The sequence below is a fragment of the Megascapheus bottae genome, chromosome 20, assembly GCF_031878675.1.
Source record: "Megascapheus bottae isolate mThoBot1 chromosome 20, mThoBot2.hap1, whole genome shotgun sequence".
Classification (NCBI taxonomy): domain Eukaryota; kingdom Metazoa; phylum Chordata; class Mammalia; order Rodentia; family Geomyidae; genus Megascapheus; species Megascapheus bottae.
In genome coordinates, this window is record NC_143528.1 from 36,366,790 (window position 1) to 36,384,873 (window position 18,084).

General features: G+C 50.1%; 1 protein-coding gene across 1 annotated transcript in view; it reads right to left on the reverse strand.

Moving 5' to 3' along the window:
- The window catches only part of Loxl2 (lysyl oxidase like 2), a 59,315-nt gene that overhangs the window by 22,090 nt on the left and 19,141 nt on the right, over window positions 1-18,084 (reverse strand). Inside the window, exons 4-6 of the mRNA XM_090354324.1 lie at window positions 8,053-8,264; window positions 3,189-3,414; window positions 687-870 (exon numbers count right to left, since the gene is read on the reverse strand). Coding sequence (XP_090210450.1) covers window positions 687-870; window positions 3,189-3,414; window positions 8,053-8,264 — 622 coding nt within the window. The remainder of the gene's footprint in view (window positions 1-686; window positions 871-3,188; window positions 3,415-8,052; window positions 8,265-18,084) is intronic.

Genomic DNA, 18,084 nt, shown 5'->3' on the forward strand with positions numbered 1-18,084 from the left:
CATGAGCACCCCACTCCTGTCTGAGGCCTTAACACCTCCTTCTCCACCCCTCCCATCTGGAGTGGCTTATGGGAGGGCTGGGTACTCACAGGGTCACTTGGTCTGGGGACTCAGGCAGGAGGGGAGGCCATCTGTTCTGGGTCACCTAGAAACAGCAGCATGGCTCTAACGACAACCACTCCCTTCTCTGCAAAAGCATTCTTTGCTCAGACAGAAGTTTCAATCAGGATACTTAACAAAAACCAGGCCCTCTCTCGTGATGCGGGGGCATTATATGCAGGTCTGGATCAGGGCACAAAAGGAAGAGGCTATCAAGTTGTTTTGTGTCCAGCACAGCCCATCTCTGATGGGCTCAGGTGCTTTCCTGGTGGGGCAGAGGAGTGTGGTTGAGGAGGAGCAGAGAGGAGCGGTGGGTGCATTCACCCACTGCTAGTCTGTCATCTCACCTTGCACATGCATGCCTTCTCTGAGCCTCAGCTTCCAAATCAATAAAATAGGGGCTCAGTGCTCCCTACTCCCCCTTCTAGCTGTGCTGGAGAGAAGCTGGGGTTTCTTCATGGAGGGGCTGCTGCTGACGTGGGGAACAGAACAAGGTGAACCTGACGAGGTCACAGCCACCACGGCTAGATCCCAGATCCGTATCTTCCAGGCAAAGCAGCTCTACCAACAACCATTCCATTCCTTACCTTGCCCTAGCCGGGAGCCAGTGATGGCCTCCTTGGCAGTCCCAAAGCCCAGCTCTCTGCAGACCACACTGGCCGACACCAGGTCCCACTTGTCATCGCAGACGGTCCCCCACTCTCCGTTCTTCAGCACCTCCACACGGCCCTCCCCAACCTGGGCACCACCTCGAAGCCGCACCAGGGGTTGCTGGAGAGAGACATAGTTGTTCTGAGTCCAGAAGCAGTGCGCGCCCTGGGGCCCTGCCCTCCCCTGCTCTGCTACTGGCTAGAAGCTGACACAATGCTGGATGCTGGAGGACTGGGAGAGATAAAGGGAAGGCAATCTGCTCTCCCTTTAGGCCCCTGGGCAGCTCTCCCATGGACTGCCCACTGGGACCACCAGAGAGCCTGTCAGGGCCCCTATCAAGTCATCTGCCAGCTTATGCGCCAGGCTTCCACCATTTGCCATCTCTCCACCCTTGACCCACAGATTCCAGCAGTTGAGCTCCAGAGAGATGCTTCCACTCTACAGACCTAAACGAATCACAATCCTCCCTGCTCCCCCAGCCCCCGGTGTGTGGGGCCAAGCAGGACTGGCTGCAGGTGCTTGATTCCACACATTTACAGTCACCAGCCACCCAGACAGGGGGAGGTGGGGATAAGGCATCACACAAGAGCCTGTCCCGAGCCTCATCGCTGGCCCCCACTGAAAGCACCTCAGGATTGGCCTGGTAGCATGGGGTACAGTGACAGCACCCACATTCACAGACCTCACAGACTGCTCTGACACTGCCAGAAAAGGAGCCAGAACAAAGGCTAGAGGTGTGGCTTCAGTGATAGAATGGCTGAGTAGCAAGTGTGAGGCCCCGAGTTCAAACCCCAGTACAAAGAAACCAAAAGAAAGAAAGAAGGAAAATTTAAAAAGGAAGAAAGAAAGGAAGGAAGGAAGGAAGGAAGGAAGGAAGACCATAGAGGATAACATTCTGGCTTCAGCCATCTTGTGCAGAACTGTGACTCCCCCGCCTCCTTTCCCAGGCTGTGGAGTGGGAGGTGGGGACCCTCCATGGAGCCCAGACGGATCGAGGCAGAGTGTCAAATAACCCAGCCCAGCCCCAGCCCAGACCCCACAATGTTCGGGCAGCCAGCCAGCCAACCCTGCAGGGAAGACGGAAACGAGGGGAACTGTGATGTCAGCTTCCGGCTCTGGTCACTGGTTTGGTATGAATCTGATCACTGCTTTAACCACACAGCACAGGAGTCCAACACAGTAGGCTCTGGTTCTCTGGTGACACAGGAGGAAAGCTCCAGACTCGGGCTCAGGCTGGGGACGTGGCGGGGGCCAAGTGAGGCTAGGGGCGGGGAAATGGCAGTGCCCAGGGATGCCCACGCTGACCGTGTCTGTGCACTTGTGGGGCCCCTCAGGAAATGAGGAGATTCCATCTACGGTCCTCCGGACCTGCCAGGTGGTCAAGAGGTCACTCGAAACAGGCCCACACTTGGGCTGCGCTCCCAGAATGCCTCTCGCTCCTGCCTGGATTCTCTCTCTGTAGGAGGACATTTACCCCAGTACACCTTTGCCAAAAGCAGGTCTGGGTGCTGGTGGCAGGCCCAGGTATCGGGGCTGCTTAATCCCTGACGATTACTCACCCCCTGCTCCTTCTCTCTTCCCTGAGGGGAATTCACATCTGCTGGTTTAGGAGTCCCCACCCCAGGCAGCTTCACAAACAGACAATTGGGTGGATATATGAAAAAAGAAACACAGAAAAAGAAAAGCCGGTACCTCCATCTCAGCTACTCCGGAGGCACAGATCTAAAGGATCTGGGTTGAAGGCCAGGCTGGAGGGTGGTGGGTGGTGGGGAACTAGCAAGACCTCATCTCAACCAACAAGTTGAGTCTGGTGGTGTACATATGTGATCCTCACAATGCAGACGAGCGGGGATCTCAGTCTGGGAGACTGTGATGAGCCCAAGTGCAAGACTACGTGAAAAATAACTACAGCCAAGAAGGGACTAAGTGTGTGGCTCGAGTGCTAGAGGACTTGCATAGCAAGCATGAGATCCTGAGTTCAAACCTCCATATGGTTAAAAAGAGGGGAGTAAAAAGAAGAGAAAGAGAAGATAAAAAAGGATGAAGGCAGTTGGGTCAACCTTCCATGGCTGAGACAATTCACTGGGAACTATGAATAATGGAGGAAATGATGGGGACCCGGTTCTGCCATGCCCATAACCGCCCCGAGGCTGTGATACAGGCGCCTGTATGGTGATGCACACAGGGGACAGAGGATGTGGACATGGGAAGAGCAGGCTTTCTATCCTGGCAGAAGCTTGAAGTTTTGGTAGTTGTCGCATGCATCTGGAAATGAAGTGGCAGCATGGCCGAGGGGCTCTTGTTGGTACAGCAGCCCCCGCCAGGGTGGTCTTAGTTAGGCCCGCTCTTCTCACTGTCACCTGGCTTCCTCCTGCTCTCTGGATCCCTGTACCCATCCCGCCCATGGTGCAAGTGGCCTCCTACCACCCCATCCTCACCTCTGGTTTGTAGGCTTTCCGGAATCTTGACGGTCCCTCGGGGCTGAAGACCTGGCCTGCCACACAACTGACCACAGCAGGCTGCCCATTCTCACAGGAGGTGTTCTTCACAGGGTCCCGTGACACCGGGGCCCCCAGATTGCAGCTGGAGATGTGGGCCTCTGTGCCCGTGCAGTTCATGGAGAACTTCCAGTAGCGCGGTTTCCTCCTCCTCGAGGCGAACGCTCTAGAGGCAGGGGTGAGGGGCGGGTGAGCTGGCATCCAGTGATGCCCCTTCCATTGCCACACAGACTCAATGGACAACAGTCTTAAATGACCCCATCTTCGGGGTCAAAGCACCATTTGCTTGCTCAGTGACTGAAACCACAAAGCCGATCAAATCCTCAGCCATGAACACCTGGAAGGTCGCTGCCTCAGTCTCCTAGCCTCAGGAACTGCGGAGGCTGGATTTGCTATACACAAGCCTGGTTCCTTTCCATGTTTTTCATTTGGATGCAGAATATGGACTAAGTTAAGAAAGACTTTCCCCTCACCTAAACAAGAGCAAACCAATAATAACGCAGGAGCCAACGGACTCAATTTCCTTGTGCCCAAAGCAGAAATAGTATAGGTATCTCCTTCAAAAGACTGTTATGTGTATTAACTTGTTTTCTGTTACTATAGCAGGATATCTCAGGCTAGGATGATTTATAAACAATAGAAAGTTTATTTAGTTCACAGATGTAATGGCCAAAAAAATTTAAAAGCATGGGGCCGGCATCTGGCGAGGATATTTGTCTTATTGCAGATGGACAAATGTGAGACAAAGAGAAGAAACTGGGCTAAATCCAAAGCTAATCATATGGCATTGGCCCAAACTATATATAAATTTATATGTAAATGCATGTGATATGAATATACATAATCACATAATCCACATATATATGCATCTTGTTGCATTTTTAAATTTAAAAATTAACCTTAAATGATGGTTCAAAGGAGCAATTCAACATTATTTTGTGAGTATCACGAATCTTGGGAAGCCAAACCTTCCATTATTCTTCTCCATCTCTCTCAAACCAATATATATGATATACTACATATAATTATATATTCATTAAATAATTATATATCTATATATTATTGTCTTAATATGAGATCTAGAACCAAGCTATATGGCTGCATATTCCTACATTATGATAGCTGAATAAAGCACTGGATAGTTTGTAAAGCACTTCAAATAGTACCTGGATCACCAAAGTGTTTGTGAAATAAATCAACTCTCAGCTGTGGCTGGTGGCTCACACCTGTAATCCTAGCTACTCGGGAGGCTGAGATCTAAGGACAGCAGTTCAAAGTGGACAGGCAGGAAAGCCAAAAGACTTCTTTGCTGTTGTTGGTGGTGATCGTGGGGCTTGAACTCAGGGCCTGGGTGCTGTCTGTGAGCTCCATTTCCAGTTTTCTAGTGGTTAATTGGAGACAAGAGTCTCATGGACTTTCCTGCTTGGGATGGCTTGGAACAGCAATCCTCATATCTCAGCTTCCTGAGTAGCTAGGATTGTAGACATGAGTCACTGGCACTCAGCTCCCAGGAGACTTATTTCCAATTATCTATCTAAAAAGCTGGAAGTATAGCTTGGCTCAAGTGGAAGAGTGCTTGACTTGAACAGGGCCAGCACCTAGGTCTTGAGTTCAAGACCTAGGATGAACACACACACACACACACACACACACAGGCATGGAGAGGCTCTGGCTGGAGTGATGAAGACAACTTCACTCAAGCACAGGCCTTGAATGTTTGTGGGGTTTGTGAAGGAGGAGGCCCCATCCTCTGAATGTGTGGTGGGGACACAGGGAGATGCCAGGGAAATCAGGACAGCACCCTGCAGGGGTGGACAGACTGACTCTGGGAATGGGCCACCCGCTGATGGAACACCCTGGAGAAATACTTTGTCTCCCAGCAAATGCAATGTAAACACAGAGGAAGAACAAACCCTAATGACACCACCATCACTCTGCCTTGACTTTGAGAACTGTCACATTTCCAGTATGCTGGGGGAATTCAGGATGGGAGCTTACCACAGCGACATCACAGAGCAGAGAACTCCACAGCTATGAATTCCAGCAGTGCTAGTTCCCCGGCTTCCTCCCACACATGGCACATATCCAGGGATCCCCAGTATCATATCAGCAGGGGCTCTGAACCTCCTGTATCCAGCGGTCAGTGACCTCCAACCTCTCCAGAAACAGATGTGCAGAGCTCCTAATGGGTAAGGGGCGGGTCCCAGCAGGCAGAGCTTCCCCGGACTGTCTGGTTCCATCTTACATCAGCCCCCAGGAATGTACTACCCAAGACCCTCCGTGGGCAGCCACCCCTCCCCCATCCTGGTGTGATTCACTCCATCCACAGCTGGAGAGGCCAGGCTCAGGCCTCTGGATTGTGGAGATAAGGTGTGTGCCTGCAAAGCTGTGCCCAGGGGGGGCTGTGGGTGTGTGAAGGGCAGCCCATCCCAGGCCTGGAAATTGAAAGGATGACTAGATCTGGGGGAAGCCTTCCTCCAAGCTGGAAACTGGCCGAGCCAGAGCAGGAAATGAGCTGCAGTGATTACATGAAGCTTGAGTTGAGAAGTCAAACAGCTCTCCCTGGCTGGGGAAAAGCCAGGTTTTGAACAAACATGTTGAACATGTCTGTTCCAGCTGTGTTCTCTAGGTCTGGGGAGAACATAGGATCATTTGTTAGAGATCCACTGCATCCACAGGAGTTGAACTTCGGCTAAAAAGCTTCAAGTCCCCCTTTGTAGGGCAATAGGAATGTCTGGGTGCTCTGGAGCAGGGACCAGTAGTGACCGCAAGTTTTAATTATTTTGTCCTTTAGGCTGATAAAGTGCCCCTCGAAGGAAGGCTGGGAGAAAGAGAAATGGAACAAGTTTTTGGCAAGGTACTGAGGTCCTCCCTCTAGGCAATCAGGCCTCCCTTTCATTCAGGAAGTCTGTGTTTACAAAGTAGCTCAAACCTGGCAATTGATTGGGGGCTAGGACTTGTTCGCATGATGTACAGCTTATCTACTGAGGTAGATCAAGAAGTACTTGTAAGAGCTGGGCACGATGGCTCACACCTGTAATCCTAGCTACTCAGGAAGCTGAGATCTAAGGACCACAGTGAAAAGTCAGCCTGTGCAGGGACTCTTGTCTCTAACCACTAGAAAACTGGAAGTGGTGCTATGGCTCTAAGTGGCAGAGCACTAGTTTTGAACAAAAGAGATCAGAGACAATGCCCAGGTCCTGTCAAGACCTATGACTGACCCCCACCCCCCGAAAAAACCACCATACTCAACCAGCCAAGGACTCTAACCATCTGCAGGAGTCAGATTATTCTGATGGCTGCATTTCACTCTGTCTTTTTATGAAACCACACCCTGTACCTTGGTTGGTTTGAACCACGTGGCCCTGGCACCCCCGAATTACTACCACTGCAGTGAGATTTTCCAGTTGTCACTCACACTGTACAGTGTAACCTTCAGAGAACAGACGTCTGTGAGGAGGCGAGCTCCCTTCACCATTAAGGTAAAACCTGTGCCTTCTAGAACCCCCCAGGGTGGGGGACAAATCCATTCTGTCAGTCCAAACGCCCTGTGCCTTTGGATCCTAAGTGTCATCAGAGGCCCAACTCCTGAGCCACGATGTAGGATGCTGACCCACTATCCAGGAAGCTCAAAACAAGAAAACATGCTGATGACCACAACGTTTGTCCAGGATGGTGGCCTTGAGGTATAAGCATAAACTTTATTAGTTTCCAAGTACTATCATGGCTGCTTTGTCTAGTCCAGAGCCAAGATGAGGAAGAGCTCAGATCTGCAGAGGAAGCTGACTGCACTTGCAGTGAAGATGTGGATGCCCAGACTTTGGGATGCAGGCAGGTAATGACTAGTAACAGGGAAGCTGAGTAAAACAAGCCATATTAGGAGCGAGCGCAGTGGGAGGTAGGGGAGTCACCAGAGAAGCATGTTTGAAAACAACAAAGACACGTGTTGAAATTCTTTCAAGAAGAGGGATGAGGGAGAGGGATGGAAGAGGAGGTGAATTGGATCAGGCAAACTATATAAATATGGAAATATCCCAAGGGAAGCCCTGTGTATGTAATATATACTAACAAAAAATCATCATCATGGAAGAATAAGTTCTGCTGGAAGACTTGTACAAGTTCTACAAGACAGGAAAAACTCACTACAACCAAAGTCAGTATTCTGGAGTTGTATATCCTCTGAGTCACCATACATTGAAAATGCTTGGGGAAAAAGTCATCAGTAGTGAATATGCTAAAATAACGGGATAAATGTGGCATCTGCATTATACTAGATATCAGGAGCCAGTAAGGATGATGTGCAATGTGAGAAAGGTGCACACAGGCTCTATGTGAATATTAGCTTTGAACTAGAGTCATGGCTTCTGTAGTAGGGCACTTGCCGAGCAAGTGTGAGATCCTGAATCAGACCCTATTACCACACACACACACACACACACACACCAAAAGATAGCTGTTTAATACAGGGACCTTGATATGGCATGTTGCTATTTTCCTCCCTAGTTTTGGAAATCACATCCTTGTCAGCTTTAACTGGAGTTCCGGCAAGTGAACTGAGATGATAATGTCTCAATTATAATGTCCAGATTGCTCTGGTGAGCTGGCTGTCAGAGCGCTACTCCTTCCTGTACTGTACACCCACTCAGCTCTCAGGGCTGGCCTCCTTTGGCTGTGCGAGTTCCTGGAGGGATGCCAGCCTGCCCAGCTGTGACAGATGGACAGTCCATCACAGGGCTGACTTGGAAAAGACAGGAAGGGGAAGAACCCAGGGCCCCCCAAGCCTGCCTGGCACAGCCCTTCTTACTTGTAGGCTTTGGTGTTGTACATCTTCTCCCCAGGGAAGCCAAACATGCCACAGACTACATGGGAATTCTTGGCCGTCCAGTCCTTGTCACAGATCTGCTTCCACGCCTTGCCTTCCTTCACCTCCACGTAGCCCTCTGTCACTGGGGAGCGATGGCGGAAGGCCGCGAGGACAGGACGGATTCGGATGTCCTCCACCTGGATGTTCAGGCTCTGGGAAGGAGGAGGCACGTAAGTGATGGGTTATGGCCGTGTGCCTGTAGCGCATGCCTGTAATCCTAACTACTCAGGAAGCTCAGAGCTGAGGCACATGGTTCCAAGCCAGCCCGGACAGGAAAGCCCATGAGATTCTTATTTCCCACTAATCACCCAAAAGCTGGAAGCAGTTGCTCAAGTATTAGCTATGAGCAAAAACAAAATCGGAGACAGAGTCCAGGCCCATGGAGTAGCACAACAACAGAGAGAGAGATAGATGTGGAAGGGGTAGGGAAGGAGGGAGGGGGGGGAGAACATTCCTGATCTGCTCCTGGAGAGGCCCTAAGCACCAGGTCCTTTCTGATTGCAAGGTGTGTGAAGGTTACAGGCACTGCACGGTCATAAAGTGTGGTGTATGTCAAGCAATGGGGCTGCAAGATCTAGAGAAGGGAGGGAGGGGGGCGACTGGGAGCAGTCAGAGGAGCTTCCTATTAAGGATTTTTTTATATGGCGGGCCTCAAAAACTAGTGTGTGTGTGTGTGTGTGTGTCCCACTAATCATTCCCTCCATCTGCCTGGCAAATGAGGTCCAACTCTCCTGGGGCTGGTGTCATGGGAACTCAGACCCTCGGGCCTCATTCCTCCAGTAGAAGCCCCCAGAGGTCAGCAGAGGGGTCAGCGGAAGAGGAGGCAGAGAGATGAGAATGCCATGTGTGGGACTCACATCTGGAGACCAGGCAGGTCACACTGGAATTTCTTGGCCATGTCAAGGCCACATTAGGACTGCTTCTCAGTCTAGGGGAAGTCTACCCTACGTAACTTTCTGGGCAAGCTGGGCTGGAGACTGGGGCCAGGGCTTTGAGGGGGTTCATGGGCGGATCATTCCGGAAGGCAGGGAAGAAGGCTGGATGGATTCTTCTCAACACTGAGTGGAAATGTCCCAGCCTCACACTGTGCTTGAGTCCCAGGGAATTTGGCAAAAGGAGTGGGGTCTCCAGAGGCCAGGGTGGGGGAGAGAACTGGGGAGGGGGATCCCCAGAGTGCCACAGACACTTTTTATGCTTCTTTGAGGCATGCCACTTCTGTTCCTCAACCCTAAGGAAGCTCCTTCCTGTTGTCTCACTTCCACTGCTCTTCCAGCCTCACTTTACAATTGTCCTCAGCTGAGTCCCTGGCCCCTCTTACCACTGGGCCAGCCACTAAGGAGCTCTCTCTAAAGCACCCTTCTCATCTGTCCTACCGCAGTGACTTATGGAAGTCCTTGGCCCTTTTCTGCAGCCCCCTGACCTCCCTCGCTCTCACAGAGGGCTGGCTGGGGCCTAGCCCCTGCCAAGACCTGTATGTGTGTCCTCTTTCTTAACCCTCGAGCAGCATAATGAAACAGTTGTCCTCGACCGTAATTTGCTCTCCCAGGCCACCCTGGGGTGCAGCATGAGACACACCATTGGCAGAGCAGAGATGGAGAGAAGGGCTGGGGAAGACCGAGGCTGGAAAGAGGAACTCAGTGACCCAACTGTCCCGAGCTTGTCCAGCCAGGATGCAAATGAGCCACGGAATTGAACAGCACCATTCTTTGGGTACCCAGGGATTCATGTCTCCTTCTGTTGGCTCAGGGTCCAAAGCCAGGCCTTGCTCCCTGCAAGGCGGTGGAAAGAATGTGACCTAGAAATGATGGCATTTGGCACTGGTTCCCTTCCACGCGGAACGGAAGGAAAGCCGCCAGAGACAGGATTGTGTTTTCCACCCTGGGTCCTGGATCCTTTACAGCGCTCACCAGGCCACAGGAGCTGTGCCACTGAGACACGTGGACAAGGATGCGTCCACAGTCCAGCTCCCTCGTGCCTCTTTCCACCGCAGTAGACTGGGAGTGCATTATGCCAGGAGGAGAGTTACTGTCGAGTGCCAGTCCCTGGCAGGCAGAGCTGACCTCATTCCATTCACAGATCTCTTTCCTGGCTTTGTGTAGAGGCATGGGCTTTTAGGTGGGAGACGTGAGCCTAGCACTGTCCCGTAGGAAGAGGAAGGCCAGCTCAAGAGCCTAGCAGACGCCCATGAAGAGCTGTGCCAACCCCAGGGCCTGAAGCCAGAGTACACAGACACATCTGCCAGAGCTCTCTTTTTGATGGACAGGTTTCTCCTTAGCAGATCTGTGCCTGGGTTCCAGGACACCTGGGCTCCAGGCAATGCAGCCTGCGGAAGAGAAAGCCCCGCCACCATCATCCCCATTCATTCCCTGAACCGGCCCATTCATGCTTGTGTATCTGTATGGTGTACCTGGTGGTGTGTGTGTGTGCCATTGTGAGTCCATGTGTGTGTGCATCTGTGTGTTCCTGGGAGCCTGACCACTGTTGGCCTGTGGCTATGTGCATGATCATGGGTATAGGGTGAGATTGTGTGTGTGTGTGTGTGTGTATGTGTGTGTATACATGCGTGCGTGCTTGCCTCTGTGTCAGATGAGTCCATGACAACGATGACAGCGATGATGATGATGATGGTGGTGGCTCTGTGTGTGTGTGATGTGGCATATGGGTGTCTGTGTATCTGAGGGTGGAGGAAAGGGTAAGGGACCTGTTCTCTCCAATGCCTTAGGAATTCAGGACAGGATGTACCCTCATTCCACTAAGATGGGATGTGTCCTTTTGTCACTTGATATAATGCAATCATTCCCATTTTGTAGGGCTTGAATTCATTCATTCATTCATTCAGAAAAATTACCATCTCACTCCTCCATGGTCCCTGGCAGGCTATTTCCCTACATCTGTCCTCCACTAAGTGTGGCCACCACTTAGCAAATGCCAATCAAGTCCACACCAGGCCCTGTGCTAGAACTCAATGTCCATTTCCACACACCCCAGCGCACCCTAGGAGGAGACTAGTAAAATCTCCAGAAAAGTTGGTGAAGTTTTATAGCTTGTTAAAGTTCCGATAGCCAAATAGCGGGTTAACAAAGATGCCAACCTCCAGGCTCCGGTTGAGCACTGGTCTTAGAGCAACCCCCTCCTCATGGATGTGAGAATGTTCTGTGGGTGGCCTGGCACTGAGTGTGACCCACAAGGGGTGGGGCCTGGGTCTCAACTTCTGGGTGGCCGCTTTTGGGGTCTGCCTGCCTGGCACTGTGGACATTGTAAGTCCAAGGCCACACCCCGAGGAACTGTGAGTCAGAGTGGGCTGTGTCCATAAAGACAGAGAGCCGGGCCTCTTGCCCATCTTGAACGTGGGCCCACAAGAGGCAGCAGGCAATCAATCCTCAGCGGGGCGGCACGCACTCCGCCCGCGTGCGAGCTCCCAGCTCCCCCAGCTGCTGGCAGATGGCCTGGTCAGAAGCCACATGCACAAATGCACGGCCTCTCTCCTACTTCACCGCCGTGGAATCCTTCCCTAACCACAGGACTTAGATTGCTTTTTTCCCAGAAGTTTAGCTCCAAAAGAGAAGACCCGAAAGGTCAACATAGAAAGACACTTTTTGTTGTTAATGTAGGGCTCTCTGGAAGATCTGCTATCTCAAAATGAAGTCCAGTAGCCCAGAAACTGGTTCATCATGAGATACACATCTTCAAAGTAACACATGAATGAGGTGTCACTACCACAGACAGGACCCATACCTCCAAAAGGGAGGCTCCTGGGGCCTCTAGGAACCCCCAGACTTGTCCTCCATGGATCCCCTCCCATCCTGGCACTCACCAAGTCCCTGGGAGGGATTAGCACTCACTGCCAACAAGAAGACCCACGGTGCAGTGTGCCCTGCAGAGTGGGCCCTCCACTGTGGTAGCTCATGTGCTTGGGAAAGGAGGGGGGAGTGCCCAGACTTGGACTCCCTGAGTTACATTTGAATGAATGGCATTCAAGAGCTGTAGCTTTTGGATTTGTAAATTCCATTACCTATTTGGGAAGTCTAGCTGGAGGTTTCATCAAGGAATAATGTGAGGAGAAGGAAAGCAAGGGAGAAAGAGGCCACTGGATATTTCCCGTGGTGCCTAGACGCTCAAGGTCAAGTAAATCAGCTCTCTCAGGCACATTGGCAAGGCAAAAAAAATATTAAATAGTCACTGAGGGGTTGGATTAGGCAATGATCTGATCCTCAGCACAGGCTAGACACAAGGTGGAAATTGTCTGCTAGTAGTGTGAGGTACATTGTGTGTGCCACACTGTAACTAGAAAATCAGAATTCGTGGTTTAAGAGCCTGCCCCCCCCCCCTTTTTTTTGCAGTCCTAGGGCCTGAACTTAGGGCCTGGTCGCTGTCCTTGAGATTTCTCAAGGCTAGCACTCTACCACTTGAGCTACAGTACCACTTCCAGCTTTTTCCATGTATGTGGTACTAAGGAATTGAACCTAGCCACTAGTACGTGGCCTTGATGATTTTGCTGTTGCAGTTGTTTTGGATTTTTGAGACCAAATCTGGCTATGTAGCCTAGGTTGGCCTTGAACTCACAATTCTCTTGTTTCCTAAGTGCCAGATCATAGGCATGTATTATCATGTCTAGCTCCATTCCTTGTGTTGCTTGGCTGGAGAGCAGTGAGGATAGAGGGAATGGAGTGGGGTGATGTGGAGAGCTGAGGTCATGCTGATGTCACCAGAGGAAAAAGCTGCGTGTCTGTCTGGACCTCATCTTATAAACCAGGAGCTTTGCAGTACTGATGGAAAATCAAAGGCTCCCGGCTGAAGTTTCCCATCTGGATGCGTTTGGGTGGGTAACAGAGGCTGCCTCTGTGGAGAGTCAGCAGGTCCCGCTGCAGGCAGGAAGCCAGCTCCATGCCTACTCCAGCCAGCAGCAGCTCTGGACCTGGCTGGATATGGAGGAAAATTCCAGGGGGCCAAACTATCTACCACAGGAGACTTCTCCCACAATCACCACCATGGCAACAAAGCCACTCATCCTGAGATCATCTTTCTCCACAGCCAGACCATAAGGTCAGAAGGGCAGGACTGTCCATTTCATGAATCCTTTCACCCTGTGCCCAACAGAGGATGAGGTCATCAGTTACCATTCCAGTGAAGCTAGGTACTGGTGGCTCACACCTTTCATCTCAGGAGGCTGAGATATGAGAATCTCAGTTCAAACCCAGCTTGGGCAAGAAAGTCTACAAGATTCTTTAACTAGCAAAAAGCTAGACATGAAGATGTGGCTCAAGTGAAAAACAAAACATGCTCACCTGGTATGCACAAAGCCCTGGGTTTGATTCCCTGGAACAACATGCACAGAAAAAACAGGAAATGGGGCTATGGCTTAAGAGGTAGAGTGCTTTGAGAAAGCCCGAGGTCAGTGCCAAGGCCCTGAGTTCAAGCCCCAGGATTGTCAAAAAAATAAAAATAAAAGAAGGGCTAAAAAACAGCATCTAGGGGCTGGGAGTTTGGCCTAGTGGTAGAGTGCTTACCTAGCATGCACGGAGACCCAGGTTCGATTCCTCAGTACCACATGCATAGAAAAAAGCTGGAAGTGGTGCTGAGGCTCAAGTGGTAGAGCTCTAGCCTTGAGAAAGTCCAAGGACAGTGCTCAGGCCCTGAGCTCAAGCCCAGGACTGGCAAAAGATTAATTAATTAATTTAAAAATATGCTAAAATATAAATAAAGAGAATTTACCATATGAATTACTATTTTTAAAAAAAAACAGCATCTAGGCCCTAGGCTTTGAGTTCAAGTCCCTCAGTACGAAAAAATGAGCATAAAACCAGGGTGAATGAATGATGGATTCTTGCACTGGCCCCATAGGGATGGGTGGGGATTCCTTGGCATGGACTTCCAGCATGGTTGAGACACCTCAAGTGAACCTCTTGGGCTCAGAGCAGAGCCAGGCTGGACACCACTAGCCTGTCATCTCATCAGTCTGCCCTGCAGGGCGGGACTGTCATCATAAGACAGGAGAAGCTTTCTCCCACCAGCTCAGGATGTATAAAACTTCTTATGTTCAGAGAGGCACTTCTGCTTTTCACACACGGAAAGCCACTTTGGGTGACTATTTCTCTTCCTACCAGAGAAGACCTGTCCAGCTGTCCCACAGTCACCGGGGAGAGACCTCATACCGGGGGCTTAGTGAGACCAGCACCGTCAAACATTGCACACAGATGAGAGCAGATCCCCCCTTTCTTCCCCAAACCTCCCAGCACAGCCTGGTGCACTGGCCTCCTCTGTCCTGGGGAAGAGACAATGGGAAGCGCTCAGTTTCCAGAATTCTCTCTAAAGAGCATTTCCAGATGCCACCAGATATAGGTAAAGAAGGCTGTTCCTGGAGGGTCCACGTTAAAACATGGGACAGTCGTAAAAACCTGGACTTGGGGCTGGGAGTGTGGCCTAGTAGTAGAGCGCTTGCCTAGCATGCACAAAGACCCAGGTTTGATTCCTCGGTACCATACATAGAAAAGCCGGAAGTGGCCTGTGGCTCAAGAGGCAGGGCCCTAGCCTTGAGGAAAAAACCCAAGGACAGTGGCCAGGCCCTGAGCTTCAAACCCCAGGACTGGCCAAATAAAAATAAAAGCCTGGACTTGTGGAATTAAAAGGTTAAAGCAGCCTCAATCTCTGTGGTAAAAGGAAAAGAGTTTTTGTTTTCATGTCACCACATCTTTGTGGAAGAATGTGGCAGTGTGGTGGGTGGCGGTGCCCAGTGGGCGGGGGTGCCCAGGCCACACCACTGCTGGGCATAAGTGTCCCCTCCCCCAGGCCCTGTTCTCCTCCACTTCTGCTTGGCCCCTCCGGCCTCCTGCGGTGTATGATGTCATACAGGTCAGAGTTAGGCCACATGGAACTCTCACAGCCTGGGGTTTCCAGTCAGTTTTCCAACAGCTTTTTGCAAAAGAACTGTGAAGAAGTGAGTGGGAGGCCAGTGTGTGTTGGGGTGTGTGTGGGGGGGGAGGGTTATGACAGCGTCTGTTTCTGCGGCCCTAACGTGGCCACGTGTAACCCTGGAGGTGAGTAGGTTACCAAGAAGGCCATCTGCATTTGTCGTCTGTCCTTATCTAATGCTTTTCCCAGCTGGTTCACACACCCCCAGAGGGGAAACAAAGCCTCTGGTTTAAGAGGCTCATAGGTACCGTTGGGGCGGGAAGGGGTTGGGGGAAGCTCTGGTTTCTAAGTTTAAAAAAATGATCTGCATTACATATTTCATTATTTGTTCCTGCCTAGCTCTTAAAAAAAGTTTGATAATTGACTCAAGACTCATTTCTCTAGATGTGTCTAAAGGTCTGTTTGGCAGGGCAGTGTCTGGAGGCCTCAGCAGGGCTAGACATGCTGGACACACAGCTGGCTGGCCGCAAGTCTCAGCCTCTAAGGGACTGGAACCCAGGCCTTCACTCAGTCGGGAACTGACCTGGAAGCCATGGGTAAATGGTGTAGGGTGTGGTGGCACATGCCAGTCACCTCAAGCTAGAGGAAGGCATAGGAAGGAGGATCTTGGCCCCAAGATAAATAAGAAATCCTATGTAAAAACACTTAATGCAAAAAGGGCTGGAGGCCTGGTTCAAAGGATTTGAGCCCTGAGCTCAAATCTTACTATGGTCAAAAAGGGGAGGGAAATCTGTAGTGAAAAGGTTCATATGATTATTGGTTAGAATAAAGTGCACATTCTCTGGCCTTTAGAGGAAACCACTGAGGGTCTGTAGCACCAGGGGTGCCTCAGGCAGACGCACAGTGAAGGACCAAGTGGAATTCCACCAGTCACACCACGACTCACACTCAGGTAGGTACCTACCTGAAAGGAGATGCGTTTAGTCCACACTTAAGTTTTCCCTCAGTCTCTGCTTGGAGGTTTCTAGTGCACTATGGTGAGACATGCCAGGGTGGCCATCTATAACTCTGTGATCTGTAACCCCAGGAGTCAAGGAGAGTGAAGGTCACAGAGCTTGGCCACACACTACAGGGTAGGAGTGGGAAGGAACCAGAATATCCTGTAACCTCCATTTGTCCAGGGGTTTACAGCTGGGTCACAGACAAAAAAGAACATGAAGGGATACTTGCCTTTTGACCACTCTTCATTCTTGAATGGTTTTGAATTTATAGATTCAAACTGGATGCTGTCAATTTAAAGCTTTAACTCTGAATTAATTTATCAATTAACCCTTGATTAACACTTCCAGTTGAATTGAAGATAAGAGTATCATAACTTTCCTGGAATCTGTGATCCACAAATCTCAGCCTCCAAAATAGCTAGGATTACAGGCATGAGCCACTGCACCTGGCTTCCAGTCAATTCTTGATACATGGTGGACAGGTGGTTGTGGAGCTCTGAGGCACACTACTAGAGACTATCCATTGAGTGACTATTAAATCAGTCACCCATTCTCCGGGGGTTACATTACTCAGGACTCTATGACACCACTTAACTGCAGGTCCGCCAAAGCTATGACACTTCTTGTCCACAAAAATTTTAAATGGGGCTATGTCTTTGGTCAATGAAAAATGATTCCCTGACTTCAACAACTGACATACAGGCATTCCTTGAGGTATTTTGAAGATGCTTCTCAGCATCCCACAAACATCCTCTGTAGGGGAGCCAGGCAACCCTTTCCCCCTCCAGCCAGCTCTGACATGACCTCCTAATAGACACTCAAGGGAGGTCCTGGGGGATGGCCCATCAGCCAAAAGTTCCTTCTGTGTCAGTGTCTGCATCAGAAAGCCCCACTCTGGCTCATGGTCACCAGTAAGGTCTATGTAACCAAAAAAAAAAAAAAAAAAAAAAAAAGCTTCTGGAAACAGATTCTAGGAAAACATCCAGGGTATAGGTGTTACTGGATCCCCCAAACCAGATCTGTGCCCTGGCGGCTATCTGGGTTGCTGGAAACACACAACAACCTTTTGGTGTCAGAAAATGAATAGACAAGAGGTAGAGATTTTGTCAAGGCTTTATACCTTTGTATAGAAGGGTGATCTGCCATTCTCCCCAGGGTTAGGCACATTTGGCTGGGTAGTCTGCTCAGCTTTTATCCTAAACCAAGGGGTGATGCCATCCTTTTTCCTTGCTATTAAGAAGTCAGGTCACAATTTTCTACAGCTTGTTATAGGATGATGAGATGATAGAAGGAAGTTAGACTGCATCAGTGCAAAGTCTTTCCTGGGGGAGGTAGGGAAAGGTGTATCACTTTCTTCTTATCATGACTGCCTAGAAACAGGGCTAGAAATAGTTACAGTTTGAAGAGGCTGGTAAACTCAGAGGAAAAGTTCCCACTTAAATTCCTATCCTAGGAGTATCTATTCTTCAATTCTTCTGACAAAGATTCATATACCTGACACAATTAGCTAATCACAGTCAACACAGATGGTTACAATTGAAGCCAAAAAGCAAATCATTCTAGGAAACAATGGTACCAGGCAACATCTCTAGCCAGTGGTAACTAGTTACAAGACACAGACGTTTTAGTTTGATGGAAAAGATTGCTTCTTCTTACAGGGTTACTGCAATTTCATTAGAACCTTGGCCTTGATTTGTTCCTCCAGCCTTCCCTAGGCTTTTATGCATGTAAAGGGGAGCACACAACCACTAGGCCACTCTCCCAGCCCCATCTTCCTTTAACCCATGCTAGTAACACCTTTCTTACGGCAGGAGTCCTGGCCCTCCACATGGGTTATCCTGATGGTCCATTGTCACTGTGTTTGCTCAGCATCCTCTAAGGCAGGCTAATGCTGCGAGGGAAGGATTTGCTGTGTTTCTTACCACTGTTAAGTCTAATACTTAGGAAGAAGAGAATCTGGGCGTTGGAAACAGTGTATCCATAAGGTATCTAGAATTGTGTGTCTTGGATACAATGATGATTAAAAAGGTAAGCCCTCCTTTCCAGAACCTTCCTTCTCATCTCATCAGAGAGATGAAATAAGGCACAGGTAAATGTTAGTCACCATTCCATACAAGGCTGT